Below are 23,065 nucleotides of genomic sequence, written 5' to 3'. Positions count from 1 at the left end.
TGCGCTATTGAATGCTATTCATAAATTGTCAATCGCAAAAAATAGTAAACTAAAACGTATTTTTATGATTAAAATTCTTTAAACGGGCACAAAAACTCAAAAAGTATTAAAATCCATTAAACTTTCGACAGAAATCCATTTCGTTAAAATATAGGAATAGAAACAAAGAGCATTTTCAGGATTCTTTGAAAATAGTTATTCGAAATATTTTAGGGAAACATGTTACTTTTTTGTCAGTCATATTTAATGACTGACAAAAATACTTTTTATCTCGTGAGTACAAAACGTTTGCTACAAACTGGATTTATTCAATGTTATTCATTTCTAATTATATAAAGGGAAGTTTTACAAAGAAAAAGTTTTATAACCATCAAACAATAAGATCAAAATTTTGTGATTTTTTTAAATATTTAAGATTTTTTTAAGTCAGGAAAACAAGTTTTTGCATCATGCTTGTCAGTTAGTCTATTCATAAGATAATAATAATAATAATAAAAAAAAAAAACTGAGTGACCAAGAAGGATTAATTTGATCTGTCCTCTTTTTATAAAATTGTAGAATTTGTGTTGAATTTTGCTCAAAATTCACTAAAGGAAAGTTTATTTCAGTGATGAATTTCTGACAAAATTGCCTAGAGCTTCTAGGCTAAGAGGCGGCCTTAAGTAAGTCCATTTAAAAAATATTATTATTCTAGAATACAAATAAATAAATTTATGAAAAAGTGCTAATTCTCGTAACTTAAAAATGTTAGGAAATTATTAACACTTTGACTTGTATAAATGAAAAATAAAAGATTCTTAAATTTGTATTAGAGATGTTAGTGTTTATAGTGTTATGATAGTGTTTATTTATAGTGTTATGATAGTGTTTATAAACAGACAGCATCTATTTAAATAACATTGTGCATCCGCTAGTCTCTGCAGACGACCCCTGGTTCGCCAGAGACATTCAATATATTTAATTTTAGATAAATCAAATGGCATCATTTCGCCAAATTGTCTGACATTAAAGTCGTGTTATTTTAGTTAGTCTTTTTTATTGTGTGCATGAACCTTTCTAACAGATAGAGCCTTATAACATCATAGCGTTTTTACAACCGTAAATATCCGGTACTATCTTCTAAATTGCGAGATACTAAAACCTCTTTTTTTATAAAGTTGTTTGTAAATGGAGTTTTTATCTTAGGTTTCAACAACAGAAGAAAATCACGCGATTAAACTTTTGGCGAAACAATGAAAACAGTTTGAATTTCTGGACAATAATGTAATTTGTTGCTGGAAATCAGACAAATTTTTTTAAAATTTTGCCACTAATAAGCAAAAATTTGCACGTCTTTTCAATCGATATCATTAAAAAGAAATTCTTTTAAATCTTAAAATTGTGTGAAATTCATTTTTATGCAATAATAATATTTCGCTTACTTTTTCATTAATTAAAATGTTATAAAAAGTTTTAAAAAATCAATACCTAAATTCAACAAGGTGCAGCATACCCGATTGCACGCTATTATCGAGATTTTAATCCACTCTCCACCGAATCCGAAGAAACTTTACCATCAAGCCTGGCGCCCTTCGAGAGATTTGCATCATACCTTGTTTCGTATATCACTTTTTCGCTAGCAAGGTGCGGAATTTAAGATGCTAAGGAAGGGAATGTTAGCTAAGATGACACCCTCATAATCTATTCTTTGTTCAAAATTACTAAATTCACTCCTAAGGAACTTCTCGTATTCCTTCAAAACCGGAAATTATTATACTAAACTAAATTAAAATGTAATAACATGCAGGACGATTTTGTCGCTAGGCTATCCTAAGTAATTGCCTTAAAAAATATAATAAGAATACGATGTTTGTCCATTAAGTGAAACTCTTTTTTATTCGTCGGATCGCAATTTGTATTTAAATAAGAAAAAAATATATTATGAATACTTAATTGAATTGTTTATGCAAATTAGAAATTTTACTGAAAGCTCCATTATACACATTTCGTTTGTTTCATTAGTTGAAAAACAATTTTTTTCGTCTAATGAATTTTACAGTCGTTTTCTATGTTAACATAGGAGGCAAATTATACTTAAAACTAATCAGCATTATAAATTAAGAAAACTCAGAATGTGAAAATAAAATACTTTGTTCAAAATTGGAATCCTAAACGTTTTAATTCAGTTGGTTTTTTAATACAGTAAACGAGCAGAAAATTTGCGATGATAATAATTCACAATTACTTGAAATTGCACAACAAAAGGAATTTCACTCAAGTTGCTCACAAAAGAATTTTATTTCTTTCAAAGAAACTTCATTTTATAGGTGTTGATTATAGTTATACTATTTACTGTAAATAGTATAGTTATACTATTACTGTTTTGAGCGTAGATAATACTTTTCTTCCTTTGGCGTAAAAATAAATGAAAATTTATTTTGCAAGTACATTTCCAAATCTGAATCTTGCATGATTTCAATTAAAATTATAAAGAATTATTATTTTTCTCTCAACTGTCCTTTTTAAGTTTGTCAACAAGAAGTATTACTCTTAACAAAGTATAAAACTACATTTTAGCTATCCCTTTTATTTTTAGCATTTAATGCTGCCTGATAATGATTAGATAGAAGAAGCAAAACAGTGTCAATTATATAACACAAAAAATAATTCTAAATAATTTATTCATAGATAGACAGTTCCAATGAAATAAACTTATTTTAATAAAAATGAAAATTATTTCAAAATATGTCTTTTGATACCGTTTTATTTTTAAATGAGAATCAAAGAAGGGAAAGAAAAGAACGTGAAGAAACAGAAACACGAACAGGAATGAAAACAGGAACAGATTTTTGCTTTTTGTCCCCTTTAATAAGTTATGTTATTATTAAGTAAATCCTAGAACTTCCTCGTTGTTGAAATGCAGTTTTAGATGATTATTAAAACTGCGGAATAAATAGCTCGTAATCACCTGTTATGAAATGAAAATGCTTTTTAGAATTAATGTAAATGTCCACGGAAAAAGCCGTTTTCCTTTCTTGGAATGCTATGAATTTCTGTAGTCATAGCATTAATGGAGTTGCAGTTTTCTCTATTATGTTGATTTCTCCTTAAATTAAAGATTATGGATTTCATAAGACAGTTAAAGATATTTTATTTTGAGAGAGATTTTTAATATAAAAATTTCAATAGTGAACATAAATCTCGAGACTTTAACTTTGTAAAATTAGATGAATTTCAGCCGCTTCTTGAAAAGGACTAGTTCTAAAGTTAAATTAATGAATGAGTTCACCACTAGAAAAATTTCCCACCAAATATTCACAATCAATACAATCTTTTATTATCGAATTAGAAAAAGAATTCTGAGAAAATTTTCGAAAAAATAAATTTTATTAAATTAAGTTTGTGGATTAAAAAGAAATTAAATTAAGTTTTCGGATTAAATGCTGGAAGATAAAAGTTCAGTAAGCTAGCTCTTATATGCTTTATAAAAATGCAAGTCAGTCGTAAATTTTATTTCTATTGGGCTTTTGGGTTAAAATGCTTACTTTAATTTTCGACAAACTCCCTTATTGCTGCAGTCGGGAATTTTACAAATAAAAATAGGATAAAAAGGAGTGACTCTTATTCTAACACAATTTATAAAATCCCGATGTGACTTTGTGAATTTAACTTCATGTGGCTTTGTGAATTTAACTTCATGTGGCTTTGTGAATTTAACTTCATGTGGCTTTGTGAATTTAACTTCACATACACCTTAATAAGATAAAAAGAAAAAAAAAATTCATGTTTCGAGGAGCCAATTTCTCATTTGCTTAAATGCATTTCACTGAAAATGCGTTTCATATTTCTCCGTCAAAATTTCCAAATTGGTCTGTCATCAAAACCTTTCTTTAATATACATCTCTTAACGAAAAAACAAAACAAACAAACCTAAACATAATTTGATAGACTTTCAAAAGTCCAATTACAAAACGAATTTTTGAAAACATCTCTCCTGGACTTGACATCACTTAAAGTCGAAATAAATGTTCCATCATCTTCGAAACCGTGCTCAACCAATTGCAACGAAAATTCGATTTAAGAACGCAATGCCACTGTACCAGCATAAATAAGAAGGGGGAGTGGAACCAAGAAAAGCAATGGCTATGTAAGGAAAAAGAAAAGAAAAAGTCTGGAAGACCATCATTTCTCTACTTAACCACCCTACCGTCACGCGAGGGGTGGAAGAGAGGAGGAAAAAGCAAGAGCAAACACAACAAAACGACCGCCGTGTTCCAAAAGAGAGGCATTTATGAGTCAAACGAGAAAGAGGTAAGTAGTGTTGGAAATTCTGTTCCTCTCTTAGACGAGGGCAGTGTGCGATGGCACTATGATGCGGATGTTTTAACTGTGTTACCATGGAAACACTCCTCAAGTGACAGAAGCTCTATTTCTTTGGATAATAAAAGTTGGAACGTTTTGGATTCTGTAGTGACCAATGAGGAATTCAAGGTCCAGCGGACCACCCTCAACGCTATCCGGTTCATCGTCCGGCAGGGGATTGGTAGCCGGATCTCATATTAGCAGACTACCACCTCCATCAGTTTTTGTGCCTGGAGACCAAGATAAAAGAAATTCAAAGAGTCGGACAAAAGTAATAGTTATTCTTGGAATAGCTTTACCGGTATTGGCCTGTATCATTGGTAAGACTCTTAATATATTTATACACTGACAATCCTGGAGTAAAATTATAAATTTGTACTCTTAAAATTATAGACCACTAATAAATAGTTTTCTTTTTTAACTATTAAAAAATAATTTCGCTGAAATTAATTTGGAAGTAACTCAAGTTTAAATCAGTTTACTTGAAGATTTGACAATAAAATCCATATTATTCTTTTCAACACTTAAAGCATATGAATATATAAATATTGTATTTTTTAGTTGAAGAAACATGGAAACAGAATTATAATAATAATATAATAAGAATAATAAGTAAATTATTAACATGTTTAACGATTTAATTTAACGTGTTTTCTGGCTTTTATTCAAATCTAATATGGGATAATAATTAATAAATATGTTGTAAAGATATTTTAAATGCATTTAACATTAAAAAGTCTTAACAATCTTGTCCCCATTCAAATGATACTTAAAGCGATAAAATATGTTAAACAAAAATTGTTTACTGTAAAGGTATGAAAATATTCCTTAAATGCCAATTTTACAATTAGACTCTTTCCTATTCAAAATTTAGTAACTTTTTTTAGCTTTTAAAGCCTTTGTTGATTTAAATGTTCCTTAAAATGAGAAATAAAAATAATTTAGCCACCAATTAGAAAATTTAAAAAATTTAGAAAAGTTACTTTTGACTGATTAACGTGTTTTCTGGATTTTACTCAAATTTAATATAGGAATAAAATTACCATCATATTGAAACTGTTCATCAAGAATTCTACCAAATAAATTAAATTGACCAATATTCTTTTACGAAATATGAATTTTAAAACTAACAATTTGAAATCGAACACTTTCTGTATTAAAATTAGACAAATGAAAGGAACAATATTTATTTTTTAGAAGAGAATGGAATAAATATGTATTATCCATTAATATCAGGGAATTGAACTGCAAACGAAAGAAAATAGCAACTGATTCAATGTCCGCATTATGAATATATATACATTTATTTCGATTATAATTTTTTTTTTAACGTAGAAACTTTTTGTTGTAACGAAGTGATGAGGCATAAGTTATTTCAATATATCTGTGAGTCTCAAGGGAGAGTTTTGTATTATCATTAGTTTTTTTAGAAATTAAAAGTTTCTGGTACTTTAAATTTTAACTCTACTTCCCGAAAATAAGTTGAAAACAATTTTATTAGCAAATGAAGGAAAATCTTTTTATTTTTTAATTATAAAAATAAGAATAGTTAATAATTTCATTACTTAGATATAAATCGAACAAGGTAATTCCATTGAAAGAAATAAAATATACTTAAAAAATTTGATTTGCGTGACCATTATATCTTTAAAACGGTGAATCATCATTTTAGCATTATGCTTATATGTTTTAAATATATCAAAATTTACTAATTATTTTTAGGATCTTCTCTTCTGCATTTTCCCCAAGAATAGTAATACTTTAAAATAACGCTTTAGATAATTTGAAATATTTAGTATTGTGCTTTTTTTAAAAAAAAATTTTAAAAACATATAGAAATGTTTGGTATGATATCTGAGGCGTTTCATTAAAAAATTTTGACGATGTAAATAAGCATGTGATAGTTAAAATTTGTAGAGTTGCTTTGTTTTAAGTTTGCTTATTGTGGTAATGCGATTCCTAATTTCAATCCATGATCCAGAAAAGCCTAATCACATTTATAGACCCTATATTTTACTCTTAAATGATGGAACCCTGTCTGCCAAAGAGATGGAGAGCATCGAATAATTTTCGAACAACTAGTTTTCTTTCACTGACAGAAAGCGAAAACTTCGAGCATTAGCACTGAAAGCTCATGTTTTTACTTTCTCGTATAAAAAGAGAAAGAATTATTATCATAAATGTACGATTTTGAGACTATGACGAATGGTTAATTTTAAGACTTCCTGGAGTTAAAAAATTCCATTTTTAGTATTATCCCTATTTATTTATGAATACAATAACTGAAAAATGGAACTAGCTAGTCAAAAGAATTTTGTTACACGACTTTATCAAAAAAATTATAGATATGTATTAAATTTAAACACAATCTGAAGGTGAGTTGATTGTGTACAACGCAATCCCGACTACTATTTGTTTCCTAACTCTTGATGAGTCTTTTCTATTTTTGGTATTTTTTACTTTCCATCTACCCCCACCCTTAACCATATATTCTTTCGTTCAAAGAAATTCTTATCGGTAATAGTATTAATAATCATGCTATGATCATGGATTAGCTTGAGCCAAACGACTTGAATTAGTTTGATCGTGCTTAAAGGATTTATTTTTTATTTTAAATTTTATTCCTTATTTTAATAATAGTATTAATTCTACGCATAAACAACTGACAGCATGATTGAAATAATTTCGCGTTAATTTATGATGAAATATTACAAGGATTTTCATCAATTATTGGAAAATTCAAACAACATCAATGCAATGTTTGAAATTGCTTCAAAGCCGAGTTTTATAAAATTAAATTCAAATAGAGCTAAAAATAATTTCTTATCTGGAGATGAATCACACTTCACAGGATTTCTTCTATTGATGTATACATATGACCAGAATGTTCATTCCTCAAGTTCTATGTTTGTGGCAGGCGTTTATTACTTTCTCTCTTTAACATTGAGTGTTGATACTTTTCAAGCGCTGTTACTCAGAAAGACTAACATACATTTTTCTCATAAATGAACTAGGAAACAAAATTTCATATTTTCCTATTTAAATTCTTTATGCTTTTTGTTTTCCTTAATATCAGCATTTCTTCAACGTTGGTCTGCTGGTAATTGCCAGCTGGTAATTACTGGCAGACCAGTTGCCGTCGGTCAACTGTTCTGCCCGTAATTGCAGGAATTGCAGAACTACTCACATAAGATAGAACTCTCTGCATTAGATATACTAAATTTAATATGAATCCTGACACCTAAATTATAATATGAAAATTTAGTTTCGGTGTGTGCAAATGAAAGCTCCCAAAAAATTACGCTCGATCTTCTTTATTTTATTGCTAGTTGTCTTTGACGATCATTTAGTGGCCGGAGATAACGGTTATATTTCATTAAATTTAAATCGTTTTGGTATAATTTCATGTCCATGATTTAGTCAAATTGTCAGACATTAAAGTCATGTTTTTTTAACTCTCTTACATATATTCTCTTCATTGTGATGAAGTACCCTTCTGATGGAGAACAGTTCCATGATTAGTTCCATTAAAAATGTTAGCCCTATTAAAAATGTAAATGTTCGATTGATCTATCTTTTAACTTTCATAATATTGAAACTTTATACTTTTTTTTGTTTTGCAGATTACACAACTCTTAAACAGAAACTTTCTGCTTTAACTTTCAACAATAGAAGAAATCACATGTGAAAATATTTGGTGAAATAACTAAAACAGTTGAATTTCAGGACAACAGTGTAATCTATTACTGAAAACTAAGCAAAAAAAAAATCTCTTAAAAATTAGCAAAAATCAGAAAAAGATTTCACAACATTGATATCATTGAAAAGATAATTACACACACACACACACACACACACACACACACACACACACACACACACACACACACACACACACACACACACACACACACACACACACACACACACACATATATATATGCAAAATTTGGTAGCTGTTCGTCATACAGTCTCGTCTGTAGAGCGCCCCACACACTACACACGATATATTGTCGATATATATAAAAAGTCAGTGAAACAACATTTTTGATGGTGATTAATTGTGTATCAATTAAGAAAGTTAAAAATATATAACATGTAAATTATTGAAGTAGATCTATTTGAAATAAAAAACAATGCAAAATAACTAAATTTCTGGATGTTTTCGATTCAAGAAAGAACATGTGTTTGTTTACAGAATGAAAACATTTTACACAAATTAATTAGGTCATAAATCTCTAAAATAAAAATCAGCACGCAACTAACAAAACAGGCACTCACAAAAAACAGACTCCTATTGTTGAAACAAAAATTCTCGATTCTTTAGCGCAAAACTTTGATAAATAAACCTCTAATTTATTCAGATGGTCTCCACAGCTGCTAAACCCACGAAATAAGACAACAGCTAACTCCCAAATTATCCGATATTTGTATGCCAATTATGTAGGTCGGAAAACGGACGGTTTAAGAAGAGGCTAGAGAAACCGTTCTTTTGTTTTATTCTTTACAAAGTCAATGTCCGAAGTGGCCGCCGCCCTACCAGTTTGTTTTTCAATTAAAAAAAACGCGAGTGAAACAAGATTTGCAAAGAGAAATCGGTTTCGAAAGTTTACTTTTCTCGTTATGAATACAGAATTTGAATAGCGAGAAAAATTGTTAATTTAGTCTTACTTTATTATAAGCATATAACACGGTGCAAATTTGAATATATAATTTTAGCAGAAGTTTATTGAATTAAATATTTCATTTATCAAAATTAAATGGATGCTTGTGCGATTATAAGATTTAATATAATTTTTTTAGTATGTATGCAACCTTACAACAAATAGATTTCTAACATATCACTCTTAATTAGACACACACAATTATTATTTAAAAGAATTAATTTATATTATAATTAAATAATTCTTTGTAATTTATATGTATTTATTTTCAGGATTACATTTTGGTTTTATTTGAAAATAATGTATATTCTCCTTTTATATTTATTTAGATGCGTGAAATGCGTCTTTGTTCTCTTTTGTTTGTTTTATGTTTTTGCCTTTTTTTTTTGTTTGTTTCGCTCCGTTTCAGAAATGGAGGTAACAAATTGAAAATAGCAGTTCTGACGAAAAGTAAAAATAAAAAGTGTCCAGAATTTAAAAAATAAAATAAAATAAAGATCTTTCATAAAAGTTCTGATGAAAAGTAAAAATAAAGTGTGTCCAGAATTTAAAAAAAAAAAAAAGAGCTTACTTTTCAGCATAACAGCAATCATTTTCAGTACTTGTACATCATTTCAAAATATCTACGATGTATCTTGTACAAAATGCTACGATGTAAAAATATCGTCGATTAATTAATTCGATATAAGTAAACATAATATTTCTCTGAAAAGTTAAATATATTTTTCAAGTGGTGAAGTTTCTCACTCTCAAAGATATGTTTGCAATTTCTTCATTCACAATCCATCACAATTAGTGATGATAGATTGTCAATAGATTGTCCACCCACAATCTATCATCACTAAGGAGATAAAAAAATATATTAATATAAGATTTAAAAATACGACAGACTCTCTAGACACATGTGATTTTTCTTTTATGAAACATGACGGAGTTTAGTGCTGAAATTGACAACAATGCCTTTCAACTACTCTTTAGAATATCACAATGTAAATAGGATTTTCTTCTCAAAAGTTGACTGCAATAGAAATTAAAAGATTTTATGTCGATTTTTATAGCCAAATTCAAACTAGGAAATAGGATTGTGGACAAAAATAGGAAAATAATATGTCAGGAACCCAAAATTCAATTTTTGCACAGAATGCTAACATTGAAGTGAGCACAACAATAATTTTTTAATTCTGTATTTTATACAAATAATTATTGTTGCAATTTATTTTCAATTTTTTAAACATTAAAAAAAATTGGAACTTTCCTTGCATTTATTGCACGACGTGGGTATTTTTTATACGAGCACCTGAATAGCTTAATAAGCGCATTATAATTTACATGTATGTAATATAATTACATAGAAAATGGCAGTCTAAATAATTTTTCGCATTGTTTCTGTCTCAATTTTGGTTGAGACTGAAAAGAATAAGGAAATTATTACTTTTAGCATCGTAGGGAACAATTTCATAGAATTTCAGTTACAGTAGTTCGCAATTGTAATATGATTACGAACTGTTGTAAATGAAAAAATTATGATATAATTCTGCACTTTTTTTATTCATGGTGATAAGTTCAAAATTAATACTCGAGACGTAGCATGATCCTTTTTGGTATTAAAATGAAAAAGCTAGATGTTGCTTGAAATATTGATACATTTCAAATAAATCATACAATAAAGAACATGCCAATTGATCCAAAAATTTATCCAATAAATAAACATGAAAATTTCACAATTTCCTAATTTTTGCAGATAATTCATCCAATTGAAATGAATTTTTCACTGATTTTGTGTCTGGTGATGTTGCTGATTTAGGCATTAATTGATTATCAAAACTCAACAGTATTCTGACACGAGTCTTGAATATGTTGTAGTGCCTTTTCTTTATTTAATTTACTATACTTGTTATTAGACTTATTTAAACACAGGAGAGATATTTTTCAATAGGAATTATTAATGCATTAAATATTTATGAATTTTGAGAAACATACAACAATATGTTTTTTTTCACTTAATTTATTAATATTCTATCTCAAAATATTTTTGTTGTTGAAGTGTTTGTATCAATGGAATCCATTTTAACCCATCCATTCCAAGGTTTTATAAAACATACCCCCCCCCCTCTTCCGATAAAAGCTCATAGCGTTTACAAGGTAACTTGGGGGTACTTGAATTTTTGATTAATAGGGGAGCCCTTTTATTGTTGTTATCAAGTGAGTGGGGTAAAAAACTGTGAAAGAAAGACGTTAAGGTTTGATCCTTTTTTTTTTTACCAATCACAACTTTTTATTTTCGTGGCCTCTCGTACTCTCTTCAGCATTTAAGGAATTAATTCATTCTATCAGGAATCTTCAGAAGCTGGTGATAACACTTTAGTGGCTTTGTATAGTTGTCATCATTATAGAGGCAAGCTCTCAGTCAATCATCAAAGACCTTCTTTTTATATTTTTCTCGAGAAAAGATCCGATGGTGAATAAAATATGTCCCCCATCCGACAAGATATCCTTGCATGACGCAATGTGGGAGGCCACCTTTTCCCTATACAAACACATTAAGAACCACTGAGAAATCCTCTTTTCTAAAACAGAATAACCTGCAAAAAGACATTTAGAAATCTCGATAAAATTCAAAATGGTATTTGTAAACTCGAGATCATTGAAACATTCATGGAATCGTTATGAATTAGAGCCTACAAAATGTCACCTAGGCTACATATCAAATGGGTGCGACTCTGCAGAGAGAAGTAAAAATTAATAAAATAATAATGCCTGGTATTCGAGACTCGCATGTCACTCAGATCAATTGAACAGTTTCAATGTTAAAAGCTCTATCCTCAGGAACTGTCGTGAACCCAAATTCTCCTATAATGTTGATCACCAAATGTATCTCGGAAGAGTGCGAAGTTTATCTATCGTTGGGTGATTGGATAGAGCAGTTGCAATGCCAGGTTTTAACCTGATACTTGGATGCTATTATATTGTTAATAAATAGTTATATTATTATTATGTAACTATTTCTTAGTATTCCTTAAATATAAACATTTCAAAGTGCTGTGTTGTTTTTAAAAATATAGCTACTTACCTTTGCATTAGCTATGTGCAATTCTGCATGCAGGTTAAAGGTTGAAAAACGTCCTAAGCTGGTTTTAATTGTTCAGGACACTGTTTAGGAAAGCCGAAAACTGCAGTTTCATATTTTTGAATTGCCTTGATGAAAATATTAGCCTTTATTTAAGTCTTTATTATTTTAATCGTCAAATGTTCCATCCCCTCCCCCGCCAAATTCGTACACTATCAGTTTTATCTTTTTGAAATACGTATGATGAATTCCAAAATAAAACTGATGCACAACTTTTGAGGGATTTAATACAAGTATAAATCTGTTCTTATATTTTAAGCGTAAAAGATAATAAAAAAAATAGTTCAAAGTGTATTCACTTTCCTGTTTTTCAATGGCTGCTACATGCTATTATTTAGATAATATTGTCTACTTTTATGTAATTTTCGTGCTTATTGCGCACGAGGTTTCTTCAGGACGATCTAATAAAAAACATACTGCATGTTTTTTATTATAACTGGAGGGGCTTTCTGAACATTTTCGACATGTCATTTTCAAGCTCGTTTGCATTAATTTAAAATAAATGTATTATGTATGAAAAGTCCCCAAAAATTAAAAAACTGCGTATTTCAAAGCATCGACATTATTTACGTCGTGAATCATGTTTTCGGGAGAAGAGACTTTCTTGTCATCATTTATGGTGTGGCTAGATGCAGTGCTCTAAAGGACCGCAGAACCATGGTTTGTTATAAAATAACCATCTCGGCACGAATTCGTTTTGAGGGAGGGACTGCAAAACCATATCAAAATTATTTTGTCGTCGGAAACGATAACCAGTCGTATTGCGGTTCTCACACTTTCCTCAGGAGGCAGACGGGATGAAAGATACACAGGAGGGCACTCTGGGAATCCACCAGCTAGGATTCATCGTATCCATCTAAGCGACTAACTTTTACAATAGAACACAGGGACACAACGCAAGGGGTCATGGCTATGAGTGGTTTTTCTCCAGCGTTGCTTTTTAATTTTTTTCATTATTGTTTTGCGTAGAAGTTCGATCTCGCATATTATGACAGTAATTTTTAAGCATTACTTCGCCAATTATTATGAAAATGTTTTTTATTCTTTAAAATATGATGACTGTAAAAGAAAACTTACCGAAATCAACATTTTTTTTTATTAAATAAAGACAATGTGAATCTCGAATAAATTTCTTAAAGGGAAAAAAAGGCCCTTTTACCTCCATAAAATAGATTTTTCCACCAGAAACAGAACGATTCACCGGTTACATTACCGTAATCAAGACAAACGATTCTATTTCCGCGTATGCTTTTTTCCACCTGTTGATTCGATTCTTTTTCTTTCCACTTACAATCAAATGCAACAATTCATTGTGTTCCACAAATTGCGCAAACGCAGCCTTGAAGCATTTATTCGTAAAGTGATTCAAAATTCTTCACATTTCGCTTCGGGCGGAAAACGACTGATTTGATGGCCCCAATATTTGGATTAAACCACCGCGTAATGTAGGCCATATTTAAATATTTCTTGAAACGCATAATATTCAGAAAATATTAGAAAACACATTGTTTAAACTTTCAAATATGTTAATGCATTGTGAGAAAATGCTTGAATTGGCTGTCGAAGACCACGAAATTGATAGTTATCTACATAAAATGTTTGCTTGCGTATTTTTAAAAGCGGGTAATGTTTGTCAAAGTTATGAATTATTTTTACGATGATCGATTTGAATTTTCTGACGTTGACTCAATTTCCCTGAGAAATTATTATACATTTGGCATATTTCCCAAAACATATTCCATTAGTAAGTAAATAAATATGCTAATTTTAGCAACAAAAGAAACATAATAAAAATAGTGTTACATTACAAAAAAAAAAAGATGCTTCTATCAATAATCTATTAAAATATCTTGTTTAATTTAATAACAGCTTAGAAGTCTTATAAAAGGCCATTTTGCAAACCCTGAAGGTAATAAAAAGATAGGGAAAAATTCAGCGTTAAAAATTCAGCTGCATTGGAAGTCTGCTGATGATTTAAAAATAACAGATGAATATTAGGAAATGCGCCAGTTAATAATTCTTATCACTTTCGTGTTCTGCCGATCAGAGTAAGCATTTTAAGAAAGAATAATTTTGATGACCTTAATTTTCTGATGAATATTTATGCATTAGATATCAAAAGGTCCGCAAAAGAGTTTTTAAGATTATTTCTGCTGCTTGTCCATTCTTATGAAAATGTGGAAAAAAAATGCAATTTATAAAATATATTTTATTTGCATTTATACTGAATTGATCTCTAGCTAAAATTCCAGATTTCTGCCGAAATTTGAATAATCCATTAACTGTAGATATGTCAAATCTATCCTTCAGAATATGAACACAATCAGAGGGAGGGATTCCCCTAAAACTTTCTCTCATATTCTCCAATAGATGCTCTCCAGAGAACGCCTTTCATGGCATTGAAGTACAACAGTTACGAAATAGTAATTTTTGGCGTGGATTTAACATTTTTACTGAATCTATCACGGGATATTTAGCGAGGTTTTTTTTTTAACAATTAATTCTTGCCAGACGTTAAATAATATTCGAGAAACAAATTTGTGTTTTCGAACGCTTTTACCAATTGATTGAAACAAAAATTTGATACAAAATTATACTTGTAGTCACAAAATCACAAACGGACTTTGTAAAATTTAAGTCATTGCGTTTTTCACTTAGTAAATGTTTCTGAAATTAGAGTCCGATAGAGGGTCAACCTCTTGTTGGATTTCAATTAAATCCATCTGCGTTTTGTAATTATCGTGTTAACTTATATTCAAATATCCAGACGAACAGACTTCGTCTGATTTTTGCTCAAAATTTGATAGAAATTTACAAATTTGGTGTAAAGACCATCTGCTAAATATAATCCATCGAGCTCAAAACGATTTTGAGTTCACCGACAGACAAAATGAGAAAAATGTGCTTTTCGAATTGAAAGAGGTTTAAAACGTGGAGATTCGTCAAAATATCGAATTTGAATTTTTTGACGATTACAATACTTGCTCTACACTTTGTAGATGCGAAAGTAAACTCATGAGGTGTAAGATCAAATGAACCTTTTCGTATATGGTTTAATAACTAGGTATTAAAAATCTAGATCGGCGCCCTATTTTAGAAGAAATCTGTTTACAGGAGGACTGTCTGTCTGCTCGTTTGTATTATGCACTTGTACTGAGTAACTATTAAACGCAACCAGTTATTTGAGAGAAATTTATTTCATTACTAAAACTGTAAGTTTGCATCAAATTTTGGTTATTGGATATACGCATATATTGCTATACATTGTTATCTAATCAAATTTTTTAGTAATAAATCAATTCTTAAAAATGTTTTAGAATACTATTACGTAAAAGATGTCTTAGTTCGTCTCAACATTCCTAATAGGATAATGAATATGTATTAAATCTGTAAAATACAAATTATTAGGGAGTTAGATTACGGATGAGCTAGATAGATTATTTATTGAGTTTTAGCCTATATTAAAACGAAACTCCACAGTTTTAACGTATATAATCTCTGTACGTAACGTATGTAATTCTTCCACATACATTTTTATAAATTCGTTTCATTTGAAAATCTTTGAGAAATTAATTAAAACATTGTCTTTTTTTACCCCCCATCTTACAAGAGCAAACTTCTTAAAAAAGGAGAAAGGTCCAAAAAGTGTTTATCAAAGTTTTGCAAATAACGAAAATATTCCTGAATTGGAGTATCCTTCTCTTTAAATAAAATCACTAACCGGTATTTTTTGAACCAAAGTCTTGTTCCTTTCAAATGAAGATTAAGAGAGAATGCATTTATAATTCTGGATCTTTTTTTTTTGGTATTGAGCAACAGATGATGCCATTTTTATAATCTTTCTATAAATCTGTGAGAATGGTTTTTGTTGCGATAAAAGAAAACAGAAAAGCTTGACTGATACCTCTGAGAAATGTGTTGCAAGAAGTTGATTAGAGAGTTACTCCTGTTCGTCTTCAGAGACGCAGAGCAACAATAACAATAAAAAAGGGGATTATCTCGCTTCTCTAAGCAATGAGTTCAAACAAAACTGACTAAAGTAGAACAAAACTTTTCTCTGTACGTCTCAGCACCAAGGTGAAGTTCAACTTAGAGGAAAAAGAGAAAAACTGTAATTTATTGAAAAAAACTGCGGAAACCTTGAACGATGAAAGAGTTAAAAAAATGAGCTCTCAGCAATAAAATGATTCTTTTTGAACAATTCTTAAAAAAGAAAACTACACATAAATTCGGAGAGGTTCCGAACTTCTTGTGTTTGGGACCAGATTTTCCATATCAGTTTTATAATTTCTTTTACAATTTTTTTATTATTGAATTTTCCCTCCTTTCAAATAGATTTTGAAATTTTACATACTTGGTATCAGAAAAGTCGTTTTTATGTTATGCCCTTGTATCTCGACCTTCTGGATTTGGGATCCATTATCTATATCAGTTTTGCATTCCTCTTTCCCATTTTCAACATGCAAATTTCGACATGCGTGATGCAAAAATCATTCAAATTGACAGATATACAGACCGTTAGAGGTACAAAATTTCGCACGTAGTTATTTCTTGAGTGGAGGGTTCTCACTAAATAAGCAATTTTCAAAATTCTTCTAAATCATCAATTAACTTTAAAGTAAAAAAATGCGTTCCAAGAATTGTTTTTGTGCACAGTTTTTCTGTAAATTTAATGAATTCAAAATTAATTTTAAGAAGAATTTGTAACAGTATTTTTGTTATGGTAATGAAATTCTAACCAATGTCATTACTTCAACAAATCTTTCCGTAACTTGTTTTATTACTATTAATCTTATGATAAAATAAATTTGTTTCTTTTGGACATCACCTTCAAAACAGAATCTTCGATTTCATATTTATTAGCATACATTTTAGGCTGATATTCTTTCTATGATCACCATTTACAGAATGCAATGACTGATGCATTCAAGTCGGATGAAGACGTATCTAAACATTATGATGCTGCAATCCTGTAGACTATAATTTCAAGCTTTAAAAAAAATTATATTTTTATTGGATTTTGTTTCTCTTGAGATACATTTTTAATTTAATTCTTTTAGTATTTACTTGATAGAATTACTTTTAATTTGAGAAAGAACATTATTCTCGTATTGTTCCACCCCTTCGAATACTCTTCAATTTGAATACCCGTAGAAATGTCTTAACATAGAACAAAGTTATTTGCTCAGTTGGCGAACAGAGGCGAGAAAATTTGGACATTTGCATTTATTGTCTGATTGAAAGATCAACACAAACATATCCAACTGCAAGAAAAATAATAATAAAAAACGTTTTAACAAAGATTATGATAAAAACTTCTTTTTTTATTAGGCAGAAGTTCTCTATTGCAATTCTTTTTAGTTCCAACCTTCGAAGTGAAAATTTTTCGCAAAGAAATACAAGAATGAATTCTTTTAGTAAATGTGTTTCGAAATTTTTTTAACTGACGATTCCATCCAAAATGTGTATTTATCTTTCGTTCCCAATGTTCAGATTTTTTTTTTTTTTTTTGCAATTTTTAATTTTTGAGTTTGTGATTTCAAACACTGTTAAGCTCTATAAAAAGATGTAGTAAATGTTTGAATATATACGAATATATATGCCACGTTTTGAATATATGCGAAAAATATCTTGAGATAAACATCGTAATTTTGAATAAATGTTAGATAATATAGAGTGGCCGAAGTGGACGCCCCATTCTCCAAACATTCCCTCTGAGAATGCTGATATGCTTTCAGATCGTAAGTTTTGATTTAAAAGTAAAGTATCCCAACGATGAGTATTTCTCTCGGAAATTCTGTCATGTACAGTTGTTCATGTTAAAATTCATCAGTCGTAGGGCTTGGAGGGCGTTCTATTTGTCCAAATGGTGTCAAGTTTGAACATTGTTAAGAATTTGGGATGACAAAATTTGTAAACAGGCTGCTATGCAATAACGGGACGGGTTTCAGTTCTTGTTAAGAAGAGATCTTTGATCCTTTGAAACTGTTTTTAATCAGTTGTTTCCATCTGATTTTATCTTTAGAGTCATATGTTATTATTATTACTGGCATAAGATTTTGTTATAAGACTGACGATATTTTATTTGCATTTTTACAAATTTCATACGGTACTGAGCCGTCTAGTTTGCAATATTTTTAATTCAGCTTATGAAAAGCATATCATTTGAAGTATTTTTACCAATTCTTTCTATAAAATTGTCACATTTTTTGGAATATAAGAACACCCTCTGAATTCCCTTTTGAAATAAAGTTCTGTCAGTTTTCATTGAATTTTTCCTTCCAAATTTTTTCGATGGAAAAGAATATTACAAAGAACAAAGAGAATCGTGCGTTAAAATAAGCTTATAAACAGCAAACAAATCCTGCATTTGATCACCAAACAACATAACCGATATATATAAAATGTATATGAGTAATTCCGATATTCATTTTTGGTTTCAATATGAAGCGGTTGATTAATCAATTTCAGAGCCAATTAGATGTTTTAAAACAAGTATTACTTTTCTTGAAAAAAAAAAAGATTAAGAAAGAGAACAAAGTGATTAAATCAATCACATATGGAAGAAAGAACACTTTTTTTTTACAGAAGCAGTTTGGAAACATAGCGTTTCAGCAATTTTTTTTATTACAAGATTTTACATTAATACTTAAAATATCATGACACATCCACTATTTTGCCATTCATTTAAATTGAGTGTCAGTATATTGCTTTTACTTTTTGATGTTATCCTAAATTTTTAAATACATCTTAATTTTTTAAAAATTGTTTTAACCCTTTTGTGCAATGACTCGTAAAATGAATTACACAATGTTTTAAATTTAATTTGTAATTAGGTTAAAGTAGTAATAAAATAAATAACTAAATAATAGTAATAATAAATAATAATATCACAATTAAAAATAGTTCGAACATTTTTACGTATCTCAGAAATCTTTTGCATTCTTCTATAAGTTGTAGGTGCAGTCTGAATAGAAAACTAAAATAGGATGATAGGGTTCTTCAAAATTTCTTCAACCTTACGAAGTTATTTGAACAAAAAGTGAATAGAAACAAATTGTGAATATCTTATTTTTTTTCCTTCGAATCAGGATCTTGTTTACAAGTGAGGATGTTTAACATGATTAAACTTCCATATATAACATCCATAATACTTCTCTAAAAGTCTTCAAAACAATTTTTTATATTTATTAATAGTTGTTTGAGAATAATCTTGAATTATTATTCAAAGAAATGATTTGAAAATTGCACAAATATGTCTTCAATGACAAATTGTTTGCCATGCTCTTTGTACATAATATTAGTACCTAGTATGAATGTTCTTCTCTTTGCTAACACAATATTAACGAGTTTTGAACTTTATAATGCAATGAAGGGAATCAAATGTGGATTTTGGGCATCTACTTTTACACCGATTACCTCCAAAATTTGATACATATTAATATTTTGGTAACAAAACTAAATCCAAAAAGAAGTTCATCTATGTCAGCACGTTCAATATACAGAGTGACAGACAACGAACCCTTTTACGGAATGGGTTCAGAATTTACTACAGGTCTTCATTTTTTAAAATTATCATGTATACATGGACAGCTACAGAAGAGTTTCCTACAGTTGGCTTTTGATAGAAATATGATTTTAGTGCATATGTAATTGCAATGTACATAGTACATATCCAATTTCATATCTTCAGTTCCTTGTCATTTTTAGTTATCGTATTTGCAGTCCGATAGATACACATAACTCCAAAAATATGCTTTTTCAGATTCAGAGATGTCTGAAGCATGAGAATTCACCAGAGTCTCGATATCGATTTTAACATCAATAATATTTCTTCTTTTACTTTGTAAAAGGGAAAGCTAAAATCCTGTTTCCCTATAACCTGCATTTCGACAGATATATTTATTACTCTTTCCGAATGCAAAAGTAACGCGCTTGTACATAAATGCAAAGATTTGAAATATATTAAACGTTTACTTCATAGAATAATGGCAACACGCTGGAAGAAAAACATAATAGTTAAAATGGCTTATAATATTTCCGTTGAACTAAGTTGAGATTGAGATGTGATTATTATTTCGATAAATATGAGCCTTTATTATACAGTTTACAGTGTATAGTAAACCGATTAGATCACAATAGTACATATAGCGTATGTAATATAATATACAATCTTTAGAAATTAGTATTATTTAGAGAAAGTACTTTTTCCTGCTGACGGATTTGGCTGAAAATTGGAAGCTGATCTATAATTTTCCTACGAGAGCTATCTATCTTATTCATTATGTTTTAATGTTCTCATACACGTGACAGATTGATGTAATATTTTTCAGGAGTTCTGACACGTGGTGATACATCACAATCTAGAGAAAATGTGAGCGTATTTGCAATTCGCAACATCCTTAATATGCAGTATTAGAATGCTATCGTCTTGTCATTTTTGGTAATTGATACAAATACTGATATTGTCATATTTAATGACTCTAGGAAAGAAATGCGTTATTTAAGTGATTTATATAGTTTACCTTTAACTAGAGAAAAGAAGATTAAGAAAAAGTTGCCCATCCTTGATGATTCACGATATTTATAAAACAGTAACAGTAGATTTTATTAACAATACTATTTTTCTAAGTTAACTAGTTAAATAAATTACATAATTACAGAGAATGACATCCTTTCCTCGTTCAGTTCACGATAACAGAAGCTCTCTTTAGGCAAAATAAAACTGAAAAAGCTCACATTAGTGATAAGCGCTTGTCTCCATAGCTCGTTTGTTTCTAGATTCTTCATAATATTTTTGATTTTTTTAAAACTCGTATTTGAAACTAATCATGTATCTTTATGCTCTGAACGCAATCTGTGAAAAATATTGTTCTCTGGTTGCTATAGACTTTCATTAGTTGAAAAAAGGGACGATTAAAATATATAAAATCTTTGAGTTTCCCGTAATTATTTTTGACCTTTCCATAAGTGTTATAGTTTTGTAAGACGCACATTCTATTTGTTCATTATCCTTAATCTTTTGCTTTAAAACGTTATTACATTTCAAAACTAATTTTGAAAGATGAAAAACTGAGCTTCCAGAATTTTATTAAAAAAACAGAATTTCAGATTTGATTTGATTTTAGAATTTTTTGGAAGGCAAGGGGTATTCTTCCTAAAGTGCGCCCTGGATTTCAAAAATAGTCTTCACAATGTTTCAGTCAATTGTAAATGTCTTTGCACAACTTATAAAACTATTTTTTATTTTTTTTCACACCAACTTTTTTTTAGTTTACAATGTGAGTTTGATGAAGATTATAGAATTCCCTTCACATTTTATTCATCATAAAAATAATTCCGGATTTCTTTTGATAAAATGATTTATAATCTTCTTTTTCTTTTTTTTTCTCATTACTTATCTTTAATGCTTGTAAAAGTATCGTGGCAGATGTAATTATTGTAAGATGATGAAAAAAATGTAATTAATAGCTAACATCCAGATAATTCATCGTTTATCAAATTTATCAGCCTTTTACTGATAATGTAAAATTTGGAAAGCATTAATACATGCGATTTGTATTTACATCTATTACTTGATAAATATGGATAATCTACTGAAATATGATTTATTGACAATTCATGAGATAATTATGTCATAATTAACGATAGCAATTTTGATAGAGATTAGTAACGATTAATTATACTTATTATTTATTAATTTTTGAACGAAATGATCAATTATGCTTATTAAAAAAATAGGTTGCATTTAATATACTGTAAAATAACAGAGGAAGTATTCTTGGACTTTCTCTTATTTTACATCTTTTTATGTTTAAATTCATACTATAGAGAAAAATATGAAATTTGTATTTTGGACATCTTGCATCTTAAATTTTAGTTTCAAGACCGTATACTCAATTTTATTTATATTGCTGGTTTCATTTTTGAGTTATCATTTTTTTTATGCAAAGACGAAACAGAAACACACACACACACACACACACACACACACACACACACACACACACACACACACACACACACACACACACACACACACACACACAAATAAAAAAAGTGCTTGCCTGATCTACATTTTTAGTATAAAGATTCCACACCAACCATATGGCAGTTCAGTCAGGTTTTTATTGTTGAAATGAATGCTTTGAATTCTGACATTCACATTGAATTCTGTTGAATGAATGCTTGCTTTGAATTCTGACATTCACATGGGCATGGATAAACAGATGGGTGGAATTTCGCTTCGTTAATGTGCAATAGATTTAGAATTTGAAATAGTGCAAGCTTATATATAATAAGAATGCGAACATGAATTAAACTATACGAGCCTCTTACTGATTAGAGGAAAGCGTAAGTGATTTGAGATCGAACCAGCTTGATTTCGATGATGGCAAAATTCGGTTCACTTTAAAGTCGTTGTCATATTTCAAGTGTCTGTTATATGTTTGAGTTATTATGCTCAAATGCAATTGGATGGACAGAAAAATGGATTTCCCGTAGAGGAATTTTCTCTAAAACTTGGCAACATATCACTTATTGTTATTATGCTATAAAAAATATCTATATAACTGTAAGTTATTTTGCATTGTGTATTGATAACACATTCTTTCTCCTCTCCAAAAGAAGCACTGGATTCCACAAATGAAATGTCTTCTTTCCGTGCATCAAGTGATAACAGTAATCGGCACAATCGAATTTCTTGAAATCCCCACTGATGTGAAATAAATGAAAAAGATAAAATATTAAAGAAGAATTTCAATTATTTCATTTGTATTTCAAGAAGAAACTACTATTGGTGAATTGGAAATTATGTAGATTGAATGAGAGTAACTTCAGTCACGAGATTTACGTATTTGCATCTGGCAAAAAACAAACAAACTATAATATATAAAAACTATTTTAATAACTTATTTTCTGAACAATTTTAAAA

General features: G+C 29.4%; 1 protein-coding gene across 1 annotated transcript in view; it reads left to right on the top strand.

Moving 5' to 3' along the window:
* The first annotated feature begins 4,286 nt into the window (after nt 1-4,286).
* Nucleotides 4,287-23,065, top strand: part of LOC129981399 (uncharacterized) — a 50,411-nt gene continuing 31,632 nt past the window's right edge. The window contains exon 1 of the mRNA XM_056092231.1: nt 4,287-4,661. Coding sequence (XP_055948206.1) covers nt 4,457-4,661 — 205 coding nt within the window. The 5' untranslated portion in view covers nt 4,287-4,456. The remainder of the gene's footprint in view (nt 4,662-23,065) is intronic.

The sequence above is a fragment of the Argiope bruennichi genome, chromosome 8, assembly GCF_947563725.1.
Source record: "Argiope bruennichi chromosome 8, qqArgBrue1.1, whole genome shotgun sequence".
Classification (NCBI taxonomy): Eukaryota; Metazoa; Arthropoda; class Arachnida; order Araneae; family Araneidae; genus Argiope; species Argiope bruennichi.
The sequence above is the reverse complement of the archived record's forward strand: the minus strand, read 5'-3'. Positions and strand labels throughout refer to the sequence as shown.